The 18,610-nt window shown below is 38.4% G+C and overlaps 2 protein-coding genes across 3 annotated transcripts; both read right to left on the bottom strand.

The window, feature by feature from the left end:
- Positions 1-4,674: 4,674 nt before the first annotated feature.
- Positions 4,675-5,514, bottom strand: LOC126700797 (uncharacterized). The gene has a single exon (XM_050398981.1). It carries the CDS (start codon positions 5,512-5,514, stop codon positions 4,675-4,677), a length of 840 nt encoding a protein of 279 aa, XP_050254938.1.
- A 5,203-nt stretch (positions 5,515-10,717) lies between these two features.
- LOC126698628 (GEM-like protein 1) lies at positions 10,718-15,982 on the bottom strand. 2 transcript variants are annotated; one of them, XM_050395998.1, is made up of 4 exons: positions 15,487-15,982; positions 15,296-15,376; positions 13,091-13,362; positions 10,718-11,220 (listed from the first exon to the last, which is right to left on the bottom strand). In XM_050395998.1, exons 1-4 carry the CDS (start codon positions 15,845-15,847, stop codon positions 11,041-11,043), a joined length of 894 nt encoding a protein of 297 aa, XP_050251955.1. In that variant the 5' UTR covers positions 15,848-15,982; the 3' UTR covers positions 10,718-11,040. The 2 variants fall into 2 exon arrangements, with proteins under 2 accessions (XP_050251955.1, XP_050251954.1); XM_050395997.1 differs by having other exon boundaries at positions 15,296-15,397; positions 15,487-15,981.
- Positions 15,983-18,610: the final 2,628 nt, after the last annotated feature.

Below are 18,610 nucleotides of genomic sequence, written 5' to 3'. Positions count from 1 at the left end.
CAACTACTCTCCTTGACACGGGCCCTGGGTCCTAATGGAAAGTGGGCCGGGACATAAATCCTCTGGCCCCACAACTACGATATCCTAAAAATGATCTAACAAGAAAAATCAACCAGGGAAGTCAAAACCCAAGGCAACTACAAGATTTAGTATAATTGTGTGTGTATATATATGGGACTAGAATGTTGTGTGATAGAATATTGAGTCTATTAACTGTAAAATAGGTTGTAATATTGTTTGAAGTTCGTAACCTATACAATGCGTGTAAGTTGAAGAATCTTTATTTCACACCTTGTTTACGTAATAATTGGTATTGAGAAAATCTAGTACCACAGCTTATCTCATAACTTTTTGCGACAACTGTTAGATAATGAGTGGTGGAGAAAAAATTGTGGGTCTATGTATAAGTAATAGTAGCTATGTCAAAATTGTAACAAAAAATTGTGAAATAGTATATGGTTATGGAACTACTCATTGGTATTAGAGCCTGGAATCTTATCTCACCCTCTTGATTAGTATAATCTACTTTTTTTTTTGGGTAGAAATGGGAAATATCATTAACTAAGCAGAAATACAATTGGAGCGAACTTGCTCATACATCGCCCTTGATGCATCAAGACTGATCAGTAGTGATACATCAGTAGGGGGAAAAGAAAAAACAATAAAATCTTGGGAAATGAAGGCTCCTCTGCAAGCGAGGGCATTCGCACATTTGTTGGCTTCTCTATAACAATGAAGAACTCTCACTTCGGGATTTTCTTGAGTCCCTCCCTGCAGTCTGCAACTATTACATCATTGCTATTAGGCTGACTTTCCTCTTTGCTAATAAGTTTAACAACAAGCTTTGCATCAAGTTCAATTTCCACGGCTTGAAGGTTTAGCGAAATGCAAAGGTTTAGACCGTCTCTCAACTTTCTGCTACAACACTAGTGGTGGTACCAATAGCTCTAGCATACCCGCTAACCCATTCATCATGGGAGTTTCTAATTATTCCTCCTCCACCAGCACGCCTTGGATTTCCCAAGGAAGAACCATCAGAATTAAGTTTGAACCAATTTTCTGGTGGGCGGAGCCACTTAACTTGAATGCTAGAGAAATTACACCTCGGTCTTCCATTGATGTCAAGGAAAGAAAATTCAGTAGCTTTAGCTAAAGTTTCGGCTAGCAATGGCTTATAAGGGGGGTCAGTTCTGAAAACCACATTATTTCGATGAAGCCAAATACTCTAGATTCCGAAAGAGAACATAATACTCCAAGGAATACCCAACAAGGAGGGACATTGGGACTTACAGTTAATGCGAAGCCAATCTCCCAAATTAACACCATAAAAGGTATTAGACTAGACTGGAGGTGGAAAGGAGTTCCAAAACAGGCGCGTTGTAGGGCAATCTCTCAATACATGAATAATGAATTTAGTGGCTTCATTGCACAAGGGGCATGAGGAAGGTAAGTTGAAGCCTCTCTCAGTAAGAACAGCTCTGACTGGTATGCTGTGGTGAGCACATTGCTAAAGAAAACATTTGATTTTTTGAAGCGTAATAACTTCCCAAACCTAACTTCCCATAAAGGAATCAAATTGGTTAGATTTTTCCGTTGGGCAAACCAGCCTATAAACTTCTTTTAATTCAGAATCACCATTGGGGGAAGATGCCCAAGATAACCGATCTGCACCTCCTGCAACAATAGGAATCGGAGTTGCTTTAAATTTTTGGCAAAAGGCCGCTGGAATAAAAAAGGATAATCTCCCCCAATCCTAGCTGTTGTTATGAAAAATATCTTTGAGCAGTAAAGAATCCTCCCCCTTATTCAAAGGACCCATAATGAGGTTTCTGATCGATCCTTCACTCATCCACTTATCAAACCAAAAGGTCAAGTTGCTGTCATTCCTTACAATCCAGTTTATGCCACTTTTAAACACTTTTTCTCCTTTTTTTTAGAGTTGTCCAGGTGGTAGAACAGATTCTAGGCCTTGAGAGGGGCTGCCTTTGCTGAGGTCTGTATTTATGAGAGAGGACCCGAGCCCACAAGCTGTCTTTCTTCTGGTGAAAACACCAGTTTAGCTTGGCTAAGAGGCCAATATTTTTTTCCTTGGTAGATTGCAAACCAAGACCTCCACTCTTTTCGGGTTTGGTAATTTTCCTCCAATTCATTAAGTGGAGTTTCTTTTTGTTATCACTAGAGCCCCAAAGAAAGTTTCGGCATAACTTATCCACACACTGAGTTATTTTTGGAGGAAGGGAGGCATATTGCATATAGTAATTAGGAATGGTAGCAATGGTTGCCTGGGTAAGGACAAGTATACCTGTAAAGGAGAGGAGGTGGGTTTTCCAACCCGCAAGTCAACTTTGAACTCGATCAATGACAGTCTCGAAGTCTTGAGATGTAGAGGTGTGTTTGATCGGAAAACCAAGGTACTTCCCTAAGGAAGGGGTAGGCCGAAACTCCAGTATATTGCATAGAGTATCCTTAGGGTGTTAGGGCGTATCAGGGGAGAAAAACACTCGGGATTTTTCAGCGCTTATCTTTTGACCGAATAACTCACAGAAGGTGTCAAGTGCATCTTTGATTGCTATGAAATTTTTCAGATCAGCCTTAGCGAATAATACAAGATCATTAGGAAAAAATAGATGAGAGAAGGCTAACCCCCCTCTAGATGCCACTACGGGATCCCATAGCTTGGCTTCGCATTTTTCTGATATAAGCGCCCCTAGAACCTCCATACATAAGATAAACAAATAGGGGGAGAAAGGGTTGCCTTGCCTTATTCGCCTGGAAAGCTAAAATGGATTGAGAGCTCCCCCATTAAGCAAAATAGAGACAGAAGATGAAGATACACAACTCATTATCAAAGATATGAGTTGATTTGGGAACTTGAACAGAGTCAAAATATCTCTAATGAAACTCCATTCAAGACGATCATAGGCATTTTCCAAATCTATTTTAATAGCCATAACCCCTTCTTTGCCCTTTTTCTTTGACATGGAATGAATTAGCTCTTGAAAAATGATAGCATTGTCCACACCCTTTCTCTCGGGGATGAAGGCTATTTGGAGAGGGGAAACTAGCCCTACCAATAAAGGTCTAATGCGCCCAACAATAATCTTGGTTGCCACCTTATACACTGAGTTACATAACCCAATAGGTCGATAGTGATTGAGAGACTCACGGCTTTTGCATTTAAGGATAAAGGTAATGAGTATATTGTTGAGATAATTAGGAACCCTTCCTGAGTAAAAAATATTTTTAACCTCCTCCTTAACTGACTCCCCCAAAATGAGCTAAAAGCACTGTAAAAACCCAGCATGGAGCTTGTAAAGGCCTGGAGCTTTGTAAGGTTTGAGAGATTTAAGAGCAGAGAAAATTTCACTATCATTAACTGGAAGGATTAGCTGATCTATGTCTTCACTTCTCAGCTCACAAGGGGTGTGCACGGTTCAGTCGGCTTGGTTTTTTCTCAAATTTGTTACCGAACCGATAGGGATCGGTTTTGTTATAATTAAAACCGATGCATACTGATTAGGGTCGGTTTTCTGACCTATAGAGGTGTGGTTTAATCGGCTTAGTTTAATCGGTTTAGTCAATTTGAAACATTAACAATCTGTTTTTTTTTTAATAAAAAAAAATCTGTTCAACCTATAAAAAAAATATGTTCAACAGAAATTTTATAAAAAAAATCTCTTCACCCAAACAGTAATGATCCAAAACTTGTGCAAAAAATCTGTTCACATGAAGACATATTAGAATATTAAAATGAGAAACAAGGAACTCAAGAATGGATAAACAATCCAAAAAGCTCCAGCACCTTGTGGCTTCCTTGTGACAGAATACTATTTGCTAAGGATATGTAAGGAAAATATAGGTCACGAAAGAAATTAAATGCTAAAATAATATATTTGAACAGTTGTTTCCTATACCTTATCTAAGAACACCTTTATCAACTCTAGTTCCAAACTTCAATTCAAAAACCATACGTCATTATGAGGAAGGGAGCCATTATGCAAAAAAAAAACCTATTGATTTACCACCAAAGAAAAAAGTCTCTAAAGGAAAAGAGTCTATAAAAGAGGCTCTCACGCCAAGCCAGCCTCAGAGGCATATAAAACTTTAGATATACTTTTACTAGAAAAGAAAATTACCTATAAGTGGTAGAATGCCAGAAACGAACAGTCACATCTTCAAACTCAGGCAAGAACGAGAGAGAGAGAGTTAAAGGGTTATGGTCACAAAAGAATTAATTTATACTGGGAAGAATCTGAAAGCCTAAACCAAAACGGCACCGTTTTTTTTTTTTTTTTTTTTTTTAATAACACCCATATCATACGACAACGTTTTATTAAAAAAAAAAAAAATTAAATGAGAACCTATGTTCGACCGACGCCGTATCTACCATCTAAACTAAACTAAACAGACTAAACTTGGGGAAGAACAGAGAACTCAGATAAAAAGAACTGGAGAAGCCGAGAAGTGAAGAACGATATATATATAGGTATCGGTTCGATTCGACATGTATCGGTTTCAGATTTCCAGCTCCGGTGATCGCACCACACCAGCATCGAGATTCCCTTCATGCTTCGATCGTCGGCATCAGCTTCGTCAGTCGGTTGCAATGGCGGTGCGGGACGATTGGCGCCGGTCAGTTGGATTGATGCCGGTGATGTTCTGCTCACCCCTAGTTCACATTGCCAAAAAGGGGGGGTGCCACTCTTCTAAAGAGAAGTTGTGGTGGGAAGTTATGAAAAGCTCTAGAAAACCCCTTCTGATGAAGTTTGCAATATCCTGCTCATTATTAAGCCAATTTCCCATTCTATCTTTCATGTTGACTATACGGTTTCTTCTCCTGCGCATAAGGGCTGAAGTGTGGAAGAAAGTTGAGTTCTCATCTCCCTCAACCACCCAAGAGATATGGGCTTTCATACTCCAAAAATCGGCCTCTAGCTTAGAGATTTCAGCAAGATCAGACCGTAGGGATCTCTCTAACTCAATCAAAAACTCATTTGGGCCATTTCCAAGCGCAATTTGGATGCCACGCAGTCTGGCACAAATTCTCTTCTTTTTATGAAAAATGTTGCCAAACTGATTTTTATTCCAGACTTGAGCTTTAGAAGTAAAAGAAGTAATAGCATTGGGCAAGGTGGTATGATTCGACCAAGCATCTTTGACTACTTCATGGAAGGTGGGATGAGAAAGCCACATCGGTTGGAATCTGAATGGTCTCAGCAATTGATACCCTATATAGTTTCTCAGTGATAGAATGATTGGGCAATGATCAGAATGAGCCCTCTCCAGATGCTTGACACATGCTTCCGGATCTAGGACATTCCAATCAGCTTTTGCAAATGCCCTATCAATTCTTCCTTGTATGAGCTGAGAAAGAGGGTGGTGGTTTGACCAAGTAAATTTCGGTCCTGAGAATCCCAGATCAATCAAGCCGCAACTATTTAAGCACTCCTGGAATTTGAGAGCTCTAGAAATACTAACAAGATTCCCACCAAACTTGTCATCACTAGAGAGCATTTATTAAAGTCCCCTGTTGTAACCCAAGGGAGAGAATGGAGGCTGGGAACCATAGAAAGATTATCCCACAAAAGTTGTCTCTCGACATACTTGGGGCTAGCATAAATTGCAGACAACAACCAAGAGGAGTTTGCGGAAAGATCCTTCACAATAGAATGGATTTCCTATTCTGTGGTAAAGTGAAAAGACAGTTCTGCTTGGGTTGAGTCCCAGAGAACCCAAATACCACCAGAAAAACCAAATTTGTTAACATGAAAGGCCTCGTTAAAGGGGAGTTTATCAGAAATATCATTGGCCCTAGACCCACTGACTTTAGTTTCAGTGAGAATCATGATGGGAGCGCGGTGACTTTATGCCAAATCATAAATAATACTATGAAAGGAGGGGTTTAAAGCAACTCGACAAGGCGATCCATTATCTCTCTTTCTCTTCTTATTATGCACTGAAGGCTTGAATGGCCTAATTAATAATGCAGCAACAAATGGAGACATTAAGGTTTATTCCTTATGTAGAAATGGTCCTAGTTTGACTCACCTCCTTTTTGCAGACGATAGCTTATTGTTTTGCAGGGCTACTATACAGGAGTGCCAAAAAATCCTTGATATCTTGGATATCTATGCAAAATGTTCAGGCCAACAAATAAACGAGAGCAAAACTACAATCTTTTTCAGTAAGTGCACTACGGAAGAGATAAGAAATCATATCAAGATTACCTTGGGGGTACCGGAGATTAAGCAATATGAGCAACACTTGGGGCTGCCATCCCTGGTTGGTAAGAATAAGAAAGCCAGCTTTAACTACATTAAGGAGAGGGTATGAAGGAAAATCCAAGGGTGGAAAGAGAAATTGTTGTCACAAGCAGGAAGGGAAATATTAATTAAAACGGTTGTCCAAGCCATTCCAACATATACAATGAGCTGCTTCAAATTACCAGTGGGTCTATGTATGGAGATTGAAAGCCTTATTAGAAAGTTTTGGTGGGGACAAAAGGGAGACCGGCGAAAAGTCCATTGGGTCAAATGGGAAACACTTTGTAAACCCAAAACTATTGGTGGTATGGGGTTTAAAGACTTAGCCCTTTTCAATGACGCATTATTAGCCAAACAAGCTTGGAGACTAGTGCATCATAAAGAGTCCTTGTTCTACCGTGTCTTCAAAGCGAAATCCTTTCCTCATTGCTCTATAATGGAAGCCTCGGATACCACATTAGGCTCCTATGCTTGGAGCAACATACTAAAGGGTCAAGATGTATTAATGAAAGGTGCAAGGTGGAGGGTGGGTTATGGAGAATCAATTGGAATTTGGAATGATGCTTGGCTGCCCTCCTTGGAATATCCAAGAGTGTTATCAAATCCAGTGACAAGCTTTGAAGATATGAAAGTTAATGATCTTATAGACTCAGTTTCAAAGCAATGGGATGCAGGTTTATTGCAGGGATTATTCATCTCTCAAGAGGTCGAATTGATAATGAGTATACCTTTGTGTCACACTTATATTGAGGACAAGCTGATATGGCCATATACATATTTGGGTAACTACACTGTGAAGTCTGGTTATAATTTTCTTGCAGCAGCAAAAACGGACCAGACCAACATAGCCAATCTGAGACAAGATGGAGGGATTTGGAAGCTTGTTTGGAGCCTCTCGGTTCCAAATAAGGTGAAGAATTTCTTATGGCGAGTCTGCAAAGAAGCATTGCCAGTGAAGAGAAACTTGAGACGAAGAAAAATCATTAAGGAAGACACTTGTGACCACTGTAAATCAAGTGCAGAAAGTGAATTCCATGCCCTTTGGGAATGCTCGGCACTCACATCAGTTTGGAACTCAGTCCTAGAGCTACGGCTTCACCATGATCAGAATGTACATACTGTTTCAGAATTCATCAAACTCATTCATGATGAAGGAAAAGACATCAATCTGCTTGCCATGATCCTTTGGACAGTGTGGTATCGCCGGAATAAGCTCAGAACCACTAATGAAGATTATCCAATCAGCCAAGTCTCCACGAATGCAAAGCAAGCACTCACTGAGTATCACCATGCAAACCAGGTCATAATGCTCCAATCCCCAATTTGCACTCGTCCTCGGGTCAAATGGAGCCCACCCCTTGTAGAAAACTTCCAGGTGAACTTTGACGGAGCCACATTCAAAGAGATATGTAAGGCTGGCCTTGGCGTCGTGATCCGGAACTCCCTAGGACAACTGATTGCTTCCTTATCTGAATTGGTGAATCTGCCATACTCTTCCGATATTGTTGAAGTAATGGCTGCAGCTAGAGCCATTTACTTTGCTCAAGAAATTGGCTTAAATTCCTTTATCCTTGAAGGCGATTCTGAAGCTGTGATCAAGTGCCTTAGAAGTGACAACGACTCCTTTTCTCCTTTTGGTCATATCCTTGCAACAGCCAAAGCTACCACAGAGACCAGTTGTTGTATTTTATTTTCCCATATTCGTAGACTTGGTAACTCTGTTGCTCACAACCTAACTAAACATGCAAGACATGTTAGAGGTTTTTCGGTGTGGATGGAGGATATTCCTCCACACCTTCAAGCTATACTTTCAGCCGATAATGGCTAGTTTTTTCTTAATAAAAGTTACTGATGTTCTTTCTCCAAAAAAAAAAAATATATATATATATATATATATATATTCTTTAATAACCAGGACAAGAAATAGAATCATACGAAGGCAGAGGCATCACCTTCATCCTCAAGCATCCCATCTGGCTCATAGTCACCATTTGCCAGGGGATGTTCAAAGTATTCCTCCTCTTGCATCATTGAAGTGCCATCTTTCCGGCAATATTCTCATGTCCCTTACTTCATTGTTTGAGACTTGGATCAATGTGTTTGAAAATGGCGTTGAAGACATTAGCTGAGGCCGAAGATATCAACATCTCCTTATCCCTATCAAATTCGGTATGGTGGTTCGGAGAATCTTCCTAAGGGGTATTGACCAGAGCAAAACTTTGGTCTTTTTCTTTTCCTTTTCCATGAGAGCTTGTTGCCGGAGAGACCATCACTGTACCTCCGGCCATGAAAGTGATGTTTGGTGGAAGGGGGTCTAAAAGCAACGACCCAAATTGCTTAGGAGAAACCGAGGTGGGCTTACTAACACTTTTGTTTTCAGGAATCTGTCTGTTGTGAGTTCCTTTGGGTCCAGCGATGCCTCAAGATTGCTTTCTGTTTTTAGGACCGTTGTGATGGTTTTTACTGGTCAACGTAGAAGGTATAGAGTTGGACTTCGCAACTTTCTTGGCTGGGTAAGTGCTTTCTGCCACAGACACATTACTTGGGGTAATGGGCTTGGGCTTTAGTGATACATCATTGTCATTGTAGCTAGTTAGGTTGGCTCGAAGCTTGGATGGGCCTGCAGATTGGCTAGGAGCTTTGGTCATTGGTTTTGGAATATCTCCAACTTGGGAAGGTTGGACAAAATCTTTTTTTCCTTTCTTACTAGCATGCCTTTTACGTGAAACCAAAACCCATGGCCCATACGCCTCCTCACTAGGGATACTATGGTCATGTGGTGCATGTAACTCATTCACCTCTCCGTCACTATTGGTTTTCTCCGGTGCCCTAGTTGTAAACGGACAACTCTCAACCTTGTGCCCAATGCACCCACAGGAGAAACAGAGAGCACTAATCCCCTCATACTACACTGGTTGCTTAACACCACCAACCTTTAAAAGTTTGACAAGTGGTTTATCAAAGTTAACCTGCACACATAATCTTGCGAACCGCCCACGAGCTTCAGCAGCTGTGTGTGTATCAATTCTTAAGACACGGCCGATAGCCTTACCTAAGTCTCGCAATACCGATGGCTCATAATACTCAATGGGGAGCTCTGGCAGACGAACCCAAACAGCTACAAATGAGACACAAGCCGTGGAGGGCTTGAAGTTTGGCTCCCAACTCCTAATAGACAAATAATGCCCTCCAACAAACCAAGGACCTCCTTGAAGCACTTGGCATAATCTTCTTTCAATGAGAATCGAGTTAAAAAGAAATCCTTCCCTAGTGCAATACAATCCAGTCTGCCGCTAGGTTTCCATAGTGCCATAAGCTTGGAAAAGAGGAACTGATAACCCAGAGTCTTACCAACGACCTTGACAATCAATGCCTTCGTCCATTTGGCTCGAATACTAGCTTTCCTTTCCCCAGGTAGGTTCATGGCAATCACCCCTGCTTTAGGATTTGATTCTTCATCATCAGAATCCACCTCCGCTTCCATTTCGTAGTCAGTGACGAAGGCTTGTTCATAGGCCCCTGGCATCTCGCCAACAAGGCTCTCCTTGTAGGAGACACTTGTGTTACCCTCCCGGTGGTCTTCCTTAACCTTTTTGGTACTGCGATCAAGTTCTTCGTCCTCTTCTCTGGACCTCACAGCCGTGTCTTGAGACATTCTCAATGCTAACCAATATTACGTTAGCTTCGAGGTGGATAATCTACTTGTTATCTTGATTAGTATGCTCTGTAATTCAATAGTTGTCACTTTTGAGAATCCTCTATAGTAATCACATCAGAAAATGAGATTAGACAACCAGACAACACTAAGAGGAGGTTCTTGGACTCTGCATAGGACGTTTGTTAACTTAAAGTTGCCTTGTGGACTGTTGCCTCGGTTGGTGATGTTGTCCTGCTGAGCTCAAGCTTTAGTTAAATGAGTCCAGACCTTGAGTCTTGAGAGAACTCAATTAATCATGTCCAACTGTCTCTTCTTCAACTACATATATAAGCAAATAACTTCAAAGGTCGAACCTTAATATGATGATATACTCTATATCCCAATGATTGTGATGTGTCACGGGTTCGAATCCGGAGATCAACCCCTTCAAAATTAAAGGCAAGACAGCCAATAAACCCTCTCTCCCAGACCCCACCAAAACGGAAGTCGAATCAGACACACGACCGTTATTATAGTACAAACAATTTCAATAAAAAAAGAAAAACATAACAAAGAGTAAAACGGTAAAACCATAGGACTCTTAAGGGAAGTATAGAGATGAGACCAACAATTATATAGATAAAATAAACACAATTATAAGAATAGTTGGGGGAGGAAGACTAAGAATTGCTGGTAGGAGAGAGAGAGAGAGCATCGTAACCAGGTTTTTAATATCTGTTAATAAATCTCATTTCAAAAACTGCATAAAAGGCCAAAAGGGTAATGAAATAATAGACATATATGTTCAAAATCATCATCAACAAACATAATAATAATAATATTTGAAATGAAGAATGTTGGGCATGTGAATCAAATGATATTACAATAATAGAGTCACCTTTACCAGAACTTTAATCATTTATAACTTTCAAAAGAAAAATGTACGATAAGAAAAACTTAAGTGTCACTATACCATCAAGCCAAATATGTCACAAAGCTATGATCAGAACACCCAACAGCATACAAAATACATTCCATATTCAGATTTCAGAGCACTATATTTTATCTACATCAACTTGTTGGCAATATGAATATGATGCTCCTTCTGTGACATGGTAAAAAGCTCAGCCTTGAACATCATCATAAGCTGTGAGGTGGCACTACCCCTTGAAGATTTTTCACTGCACTATCATAGTTTACAAAGCCCATAAACCAAAATTCATGGTTGTCAACAGAGATAACCTGTATGTATTTTTCCCCTGGCTTGACTTTGCTTGTTGACGGATTCACTGCCCTCAACTGATGTAATGGAATAACCACCTAAGCATGCACGCCAATATTATTCATCCATTGAAGAGAACATAATTGTATAAAAACCAGAAAACTTAATAAACAAAAAACTAAACAAACCAAACAAAAATGACTACTTACAACAAGAGTAAATAAAGGTTGTAAACTTCATCCTAAATCTAATCTTTGGTAGATTGACCAAACATAAGGAAAACAAATGCCAACCGATTTACTTACTACTTAAGAGCAAAGGTCGCTAGAGAATGTCTTTTAGCAAGTTTAACTAACTAGAGTCTTAATAAACTCATCTTTAACAAACTGCTATACGCCGTTTGATCCTCAAGATATTAAATAAAAAAGTGATTGCATTATATGCTGAAGTGTAAACTAAGGGGTGGGTTGTTTGAGGCCCAATGTACCTACCCACTTTACTATCATCAATGTCCTGGGTAACTCTCATATATTCAATTAACAAATGCATCTCCTCCCTCCATCTCTCCTCCTCCTTTTTTCTTAAAAAAGCATTACAAGTCAATGGATAATGTGTAATACAAATTTAAATTATGATGCAAAGTAACTTCTGAAATATGATTTCTAAGTTTCACTTCCATAATGATAGACATATTGTTTTAGTTAATTCGGTACACATGAGAAGCTATCCTGGCATTTCTGAATCAACTTAAGCAGGTCTTCAGTGGCATTTTGCATTGTTGTAAAATATAGTTGCCCCATTATTAGATTCTACTTTTTCTTGGCTAAACTTAATTGTTATCCTAAAACCTCTACAGGATTGCAGGTTCAGGGTTTTCACATCATCCTTAAGCATATTCAAGCAGCCTTCGCCTCTGTTTTGTATAACTTATGGCAAGTCATCCTATATCTGGAAACTTTTGAGGGGAATCTTGGTTGCTCCCTTCCTCTCAACAAGGATATATCTCTAGAGATACTATCAAAGGAAAAGAAAAGGCACTTCTTTTATGAAAATTATCACCTGAGATCAATCCACCATCAAATCTCAAGACTGCCATTTAAACCATTCAAATTTTCTTTCCTGAAAACATGTACATGCTTCCAAGGTAACAAATTATCACCTTTGCCAGCAGAACCACAAAATATAAAATTAACATTCAGTGTACAATTAAGTATATATCTCCAATAGAACATAGGGAATGATTTGATCAACAAACCTATTCCATCCCAAAATACAATTCCAGTTTTTCAATCACTAACTTTCTCCAAATATCCATAGCTTTTATATTATTATTATATTATTGCTCATGAACCTAACTCATTAATCCCCTCACAGCTCAGTAGGTCACAATAACAAAACAAAAGCACCATTTCTTCCAAGAATCCATGTTCCGTAGCATTATAACAAGAAGTTTAGCTTTTCAAGTACAATTCTTAGCCAAAGGAAAGAAGGCCAGAAATGGGAAGGGGGGAAAAAGTAACCACTATTGACAAAACTTAAAAGTCTGGTACTCAATGTTACATTGACCATCAATTCAATGATTTGGTAATTTGAATTGTGACTCATATAACTAAAGTAAACCTAAATAGGCAAATAGCAGTTGAAAATTCTTGTGAACTTGAAAGGGCTTACTCAAATCGCATCAATTATCAAGAATTACCAAAGTTCTTACTTCCTCCTATTTTGATTAAAAAAACTGTGCGCACAAGTAGGTAACAATAACATCACCCTAGCACCACAGTTCATGGAAACTCATAAATTGAGATACTAACTCATATGGCCCTCCTAAAATATTACGTCATAGATATTTATCATTAATGATAAGAGTGATGATACTGACTTCATTATCAAGCACCATGCACTAAAGGCTCCTAGAATGAACAAAGGTTGCAATTAATCAAATGCTGACAAGTATAAAGACCAGTATACCTTGTAATAGCTCCATTCAGTCTGGTCACCAGTTTTGTAAGAAAGTGGATTGTCACTACAAAATGCAAGTTTTGCTGTGGACAGATATAAAGTTCCCATTACTGGTCCAGCAGATGTGGATAGATAGGCAGCATATGTCTTTTGAAGCTTCTCCTCAGGCACAGTCTCAAAAGTTGATCGAAAGATCTTCTCATAACCACCTTCTGCAAGAACTTTTGTTCCTTGAGCAATTCTTCCCACAGCAGCATCAGCAAAACTAGGACCCGTTTTCACTGATTCAAGAAAGGTCAATATATGCATCACATACTACAAAGGAACTTGATTGAATTTTAACAGTTATTTCAAACCTAATATTACTATGATCACTGATAGAAAAATAAACTTAAAAGCATTTCAAACATAATGAGTCATGAGTGAAGAACATTCAACATATGGATCTTAGCATTCAAAACTCTATCCTTTTTTTTTTTTGGGGGGGGGGGGGGGGGGGGGGGGGGGGGGGGGGTGGGGGGGGGGGGGGGTGGGGGGGTGGGGGGGGGGGGGGTGGGGGGGGGATAGTAAGTTACACACTAGGAAGCACAGACACCCCAAAATGGGCTGCATGTCCATGCTGAACATGGACACACCTCCGACACAGCTACCTGCATGTCCCCAACGTGTCTGGCCAAAAAATAAAATTCGAAAATTATTTTACTAACTTTTAACTTTAACTATTTGTTTAATATTTTCTAATTGTTAAAAAATATAAGATTTGGTTATTAATAACTGATGGTCCTGTTAGTATTTGATGGGTTAGACCTTTTTAAAAATTAATTGTATTCTAAACATCAATTAATAGCCATGGATTCACTCCATTATTGCTCGTATATTAAAATATGTTTTAACACTATATGAAAATAAATGCTTTAAAATATAAATAAAAAATATTTAATAATTAATTAATATACAATCCCCTCCGTGTCCTATTCTAATTTTTCAAAAATTGCCGTATCACCATGTCGTACTCGTGTCCATGCTTCCTAGGTTACACATGCACCCATGAATCTTGAACCCACAACATTACAATCCATCCAATCATTAGGGAAGAAGAAGTGCCATTTGAGCTAGAGGTCATTGGAAAAGCTCATTGGAAAAGCTCACAATTCAAATTCAAAACAATCCACTGAAATGAAAAGTATTATATGCACTCACAATTGACAAAAACTATTAAACCATAAACCTTTCAATGCCAAGTCCAAAAGAACAGTATATATATATATATATATATATATATAAGAGATTACACTTGGACCCAGCACCACTCAAAACAAGGTTTTGTGAAAATGTTGTGAGATTTTGTTGTGTCCATAGATTTTCTATTTACAAACGTATGATGAAAACTGTGAACGAACCACATACCACCTTTGCAATCTAAAACCCTCAAACTCCAAAAATAGCAACACTTAATAATTACCATCAAGTCCAAAAACAACGGCATAAACTAACCATTCTCTTTGTCCCCAGGGACTGATGATTAGTCTAGGCCTTAGGGTACTACAAGTTTTACGACGTAAACCTTACAAACTCATGTATCATCTTTTAATTAAGAAATTTATTTACTATCTTTTCAATGTTGTCATGTCACTTTGTAGGTCTTTTGTTGTCAAATTGATAATATCTTTACATTTTCCATCCTGAATTACGAGAATGCATGATTACTTGATGAGTGGTGCTAGGGACACTGCAATTTTACTATATAGAGATTACAAGCTGACATCTAGGATGCACAGACAACACGGGTACAGGTATGATATAACAACATAAGCAATTTTTGAAAAATTATAACATGATACAGCAGATAAGACACTTCTACAATAGTGATATGACACAGATACGGCATCCAAAATGAAATTTCTGTACCTGTCACCAATCACGAAAACACAATTCGAACACTCATTTATTATGGTTAAAGTCTACTGATCACATTTATTGCCACGTCAATTTGTAAGCTTTATGTAGTAAAATTTATAGTAGCTTTTGCATTTTCCTTATTTGATAGGTCCTTTGCTTTCTATTAAAAAATGCTACCTACCGCTTTCAATTTTCTTCTTCTTTTCCCTCTAAAATAGGAGGGAAATACAAGAACTTCTACTACCTTTGAAACGTTACAATTATTTTGTGAAAGCCAAAAATATTTCAAAATTTTGTTATAATGGCAATACTCACAGTGTTGCCACATGTTCCCAGCGAGATCCTCAGCCTTCTTGGTTGCCTCCGCCGCCTTCTTCCCCCATTTCCCAAGCACATCTTTCACCGACTCCACCGTATCTGATCAACCAAGTCAAATTCCACAAATTTTCCAAACAAATAAACCCTAAAAAATACAAGAACAAAAACAAAGAATTCAAATCACTCACTCTTGACGGAGGAAGGAGCCGGCGCCGGAGCAGGAGATATGTATGGATTGGATTCAGTCGGCATGGTGGTGGCGGCATCGTCGGCGATCGGAGCCCTAGCTTCGCTGTGCACTGGATTCTCCGTCGGAATTGACGGTTGCGATTTCGGCTGCGATTGCGATTGCGATTGCATGGGAACGTTGCTCCACGTGTCGACTTGAGGAGGCGGCGGAGGATCGACGTCGTTTGGATCGAGCTTAGGGTAAGGAGCATAGTCGGTGGAGTGAGGAGAATTAGCGCTATTTTTATCGTTGTGTAATTTTGGATCAGACTCAACAGTTGGCTTCGTTGTTGAGTGCTTTTGATCAGATTCACCACTCATTTTCGCTTAGCTTTTTCTTCTTCTTCTTTTTGATTTTTTCTGTGTGTGTTTGGATCTGTAATCTGTAATCTGAAATGGGAGTTTCGAGAAGTGTGGAGAGATAAGAATAGAGGGAAAAGGGGTCTTTGAATCGTTGAATGGTTGGACGGAGTTGGATATTTAATCATTCGAGTGAGGTCAAAACGGTCAAATCGTCTGGATCCCTCCCAGCCGTTGTTTTTTTTTTTGCCGACGCCGTTACTGGTTTCAAATTTTTTTAAAATGGACCTTACTGGACTTGGAGGGAAGCCCAATACAAGCCCATTTGTATTGGGCCTTTGCCTCTGGGTCCTATGAATTAATTGTTTTTCCACTTTTCTTTGTCTTCGAAAATGAGAAATGAGCAATCATGATGAGAGTGTTACAAGAGAGGGAAAAAAAAAAATTCAAAGTGTTTTGGGTAAAGACATGGGGTGAGAAAAACTCAAATCTGTTTTGTCAACTCTTTTGGGATAGAGAAAATCTACAATCGGCAAAACATGACATGACAAGTCAAGTTCACAACAAATCATTGCCCTTTTAAATATCGGTCACCTTCATGTTAACCTCAATGTAATGAATTAAAATGAAATTTTCTCCTAACCTCAAATTGAATCATTACTGGAAAATTACATATGGATGACAAAGAAATGCAAGAATTCATAATGGTCAAGTCAAAATTAAGGAGGCAATCTTGCAAATGATCAGGGTGGATGTGAAGGCTAGAATTGAATGCTGTCAAGTGTCAACGGGTGAAATTTTGTGTTCAAAGCAAAGTATGGTAGGTCAGGAGTCTCTTTTCCTGTCTTTAAGTATTGGAAAATGAATTGTTTGGATTCTTTTTTCTGAACAATCTTCTTCTTCTTTGGGGGAAAAAAAAGAGAGATGGATTTTTAGATAAAACAATCGTTTGCCTTAATATTTGCCAAAAAAACAATTTGTAAGAGAAAGAATATTTTCGAAGCTTCTGGAAACTTGTTATCAATAACAATTTTTGATTGAATATTTTAGATAATTGATTTCCATGTATGATGGACAACACATATAAATGCTTAACCAAAAAAAAAAAAAAAAAATTTTAAAAAGTCATAATGTACACTTTTTAACCTTTTAACAAAATAATAATAATAACAATCCTAATGTATCCAACATTCCATTAAAATATAATAGTCAAATAACTATAATAGTTATAATGGTAATTTTGTAATTAAAACAAATATAATGGAACTTTAATAAATATATTCGAGGTGAGAAAACTGATATTCATCCTCCTCCCCCCCCACCCCAAGGTTGAGGCAAAGATTTTATCCTGTCCTCGCCACATCACCTCTTTGGTGAGCAGAATGGCGAGAGAGGTTGTGGTGAAATTTCCATCCTACACACGTTGTCACACGTCATTTCATAGATCAACTCAAATCTACATAGATTGACATCCAAAATCCACATCCACCACCGTAGATTGTCAAATCTCTTCACTAGTGGCCCAAATCAACAAACTTATGTGGGAAAAACATGTTAAGTTGTTTTTTTTTTTTCTTTGATTGGTGTTAACTCTTACAAGCACATTTCCTAATGACCTCAACGACTCTTTCTCCCCATGCTGACCGCCCCACCCAACGACTAAGATGGTGGTGCAAATGAGTGGTCAACTTCACAATTTGACAAAATCCACATAAGGCACAAAATTTAACACCCCCCCCCCCCCAATCCCTAAGGTTGAGGCAAAGATTTTATCCTGTCCTCGCCACATCACCTCTTTGGTGAGCAGAATAGCGAGAGAGGTTGTGGTGAAATTTCCATCCTACACATGTTGTCGCACGTCATTCATAGATCAACTCAAATCTATGAATGATTGACATCCAAAATCCACATCCACCACCATAGATTGTCAAATCTCTTCACTAGTGGCCCAAATCAACAAACTTATGTGGGAAAGACATGTTAAGTTGTTTTTTTTTCTTTGATTGGTGTCAACTCTTACAAGCACATTTCCTAATGACCTTAACAACTCTTTCTCCCCATGCCGACCACCCCACCCAACAACTAAGATGGTGGTGCAAATGAGTGGTCAACTTCACAATTTGACAAAATCCACATAAGGCACAAAATTTGACATGGTTTGACTATTTTCATGCCTATATCCACAAATAATGCTTAAAAAAATCTACTAATAACAATATGGGTTGCAAACATACTCAACAAAATATCACAAAAAAATCGAAGTATTAAATTAGTATTCAAAATAATAATCATGATCTTCTAAAAGTTTTTATCCTCTACCAAATGAGAAGACCTTTTCCATTAAATTTACCTAACTTGTACAATATTGTCTACATATAAGATTCTAACAAATACATATTTCTTGTTAAACAATGATAAAGAAAATCACTTTTTTTAATAAGAAGTTAACTCTTTTTTTTTTTTAATACATTAAAGTAAATCAAATGGTAAAACTAACTCAAAATAGTAAAAATAAAGTTTAGTTCGAAATTAGTTTGGAGTTATCTCATCCATGATCCAACTCATTGTGTGGTGAATTATAAGACTATTCATATGTATTGTTTCAATAAATCACATAATTTATTTTAAAAGCAGTGACACTAAAACTATACACAAATTCTCTTCAATCGTCAAATAATAAATCGGAGGAAGATAACTTCGAACCTATTTGTACTAAACTTTTTTCAAATAGCAATATGAGAGCATTTCTAACAATGAACCAATGAATTCACTCGCTCACCAAGA

Source organism: Quercus robur, chromosome 9, assembly GCF_932294415.1.
Source record: "Quercus robur chromosome 9, dhQueRobu3.1, whole genome shotgun sequence".
In the NCBI taxonomy this organism is placed as follows: Eukaryota; Viridiplantae; Streptophyta; class Magnoliopsida; order Fagales; family Fagaceae; genus Quercus; species Quercus robur.
Note: the sequence above shows the minus strand (reverse complement) of the source record. Positions and strands in the feature narration are given on the sequence as shown.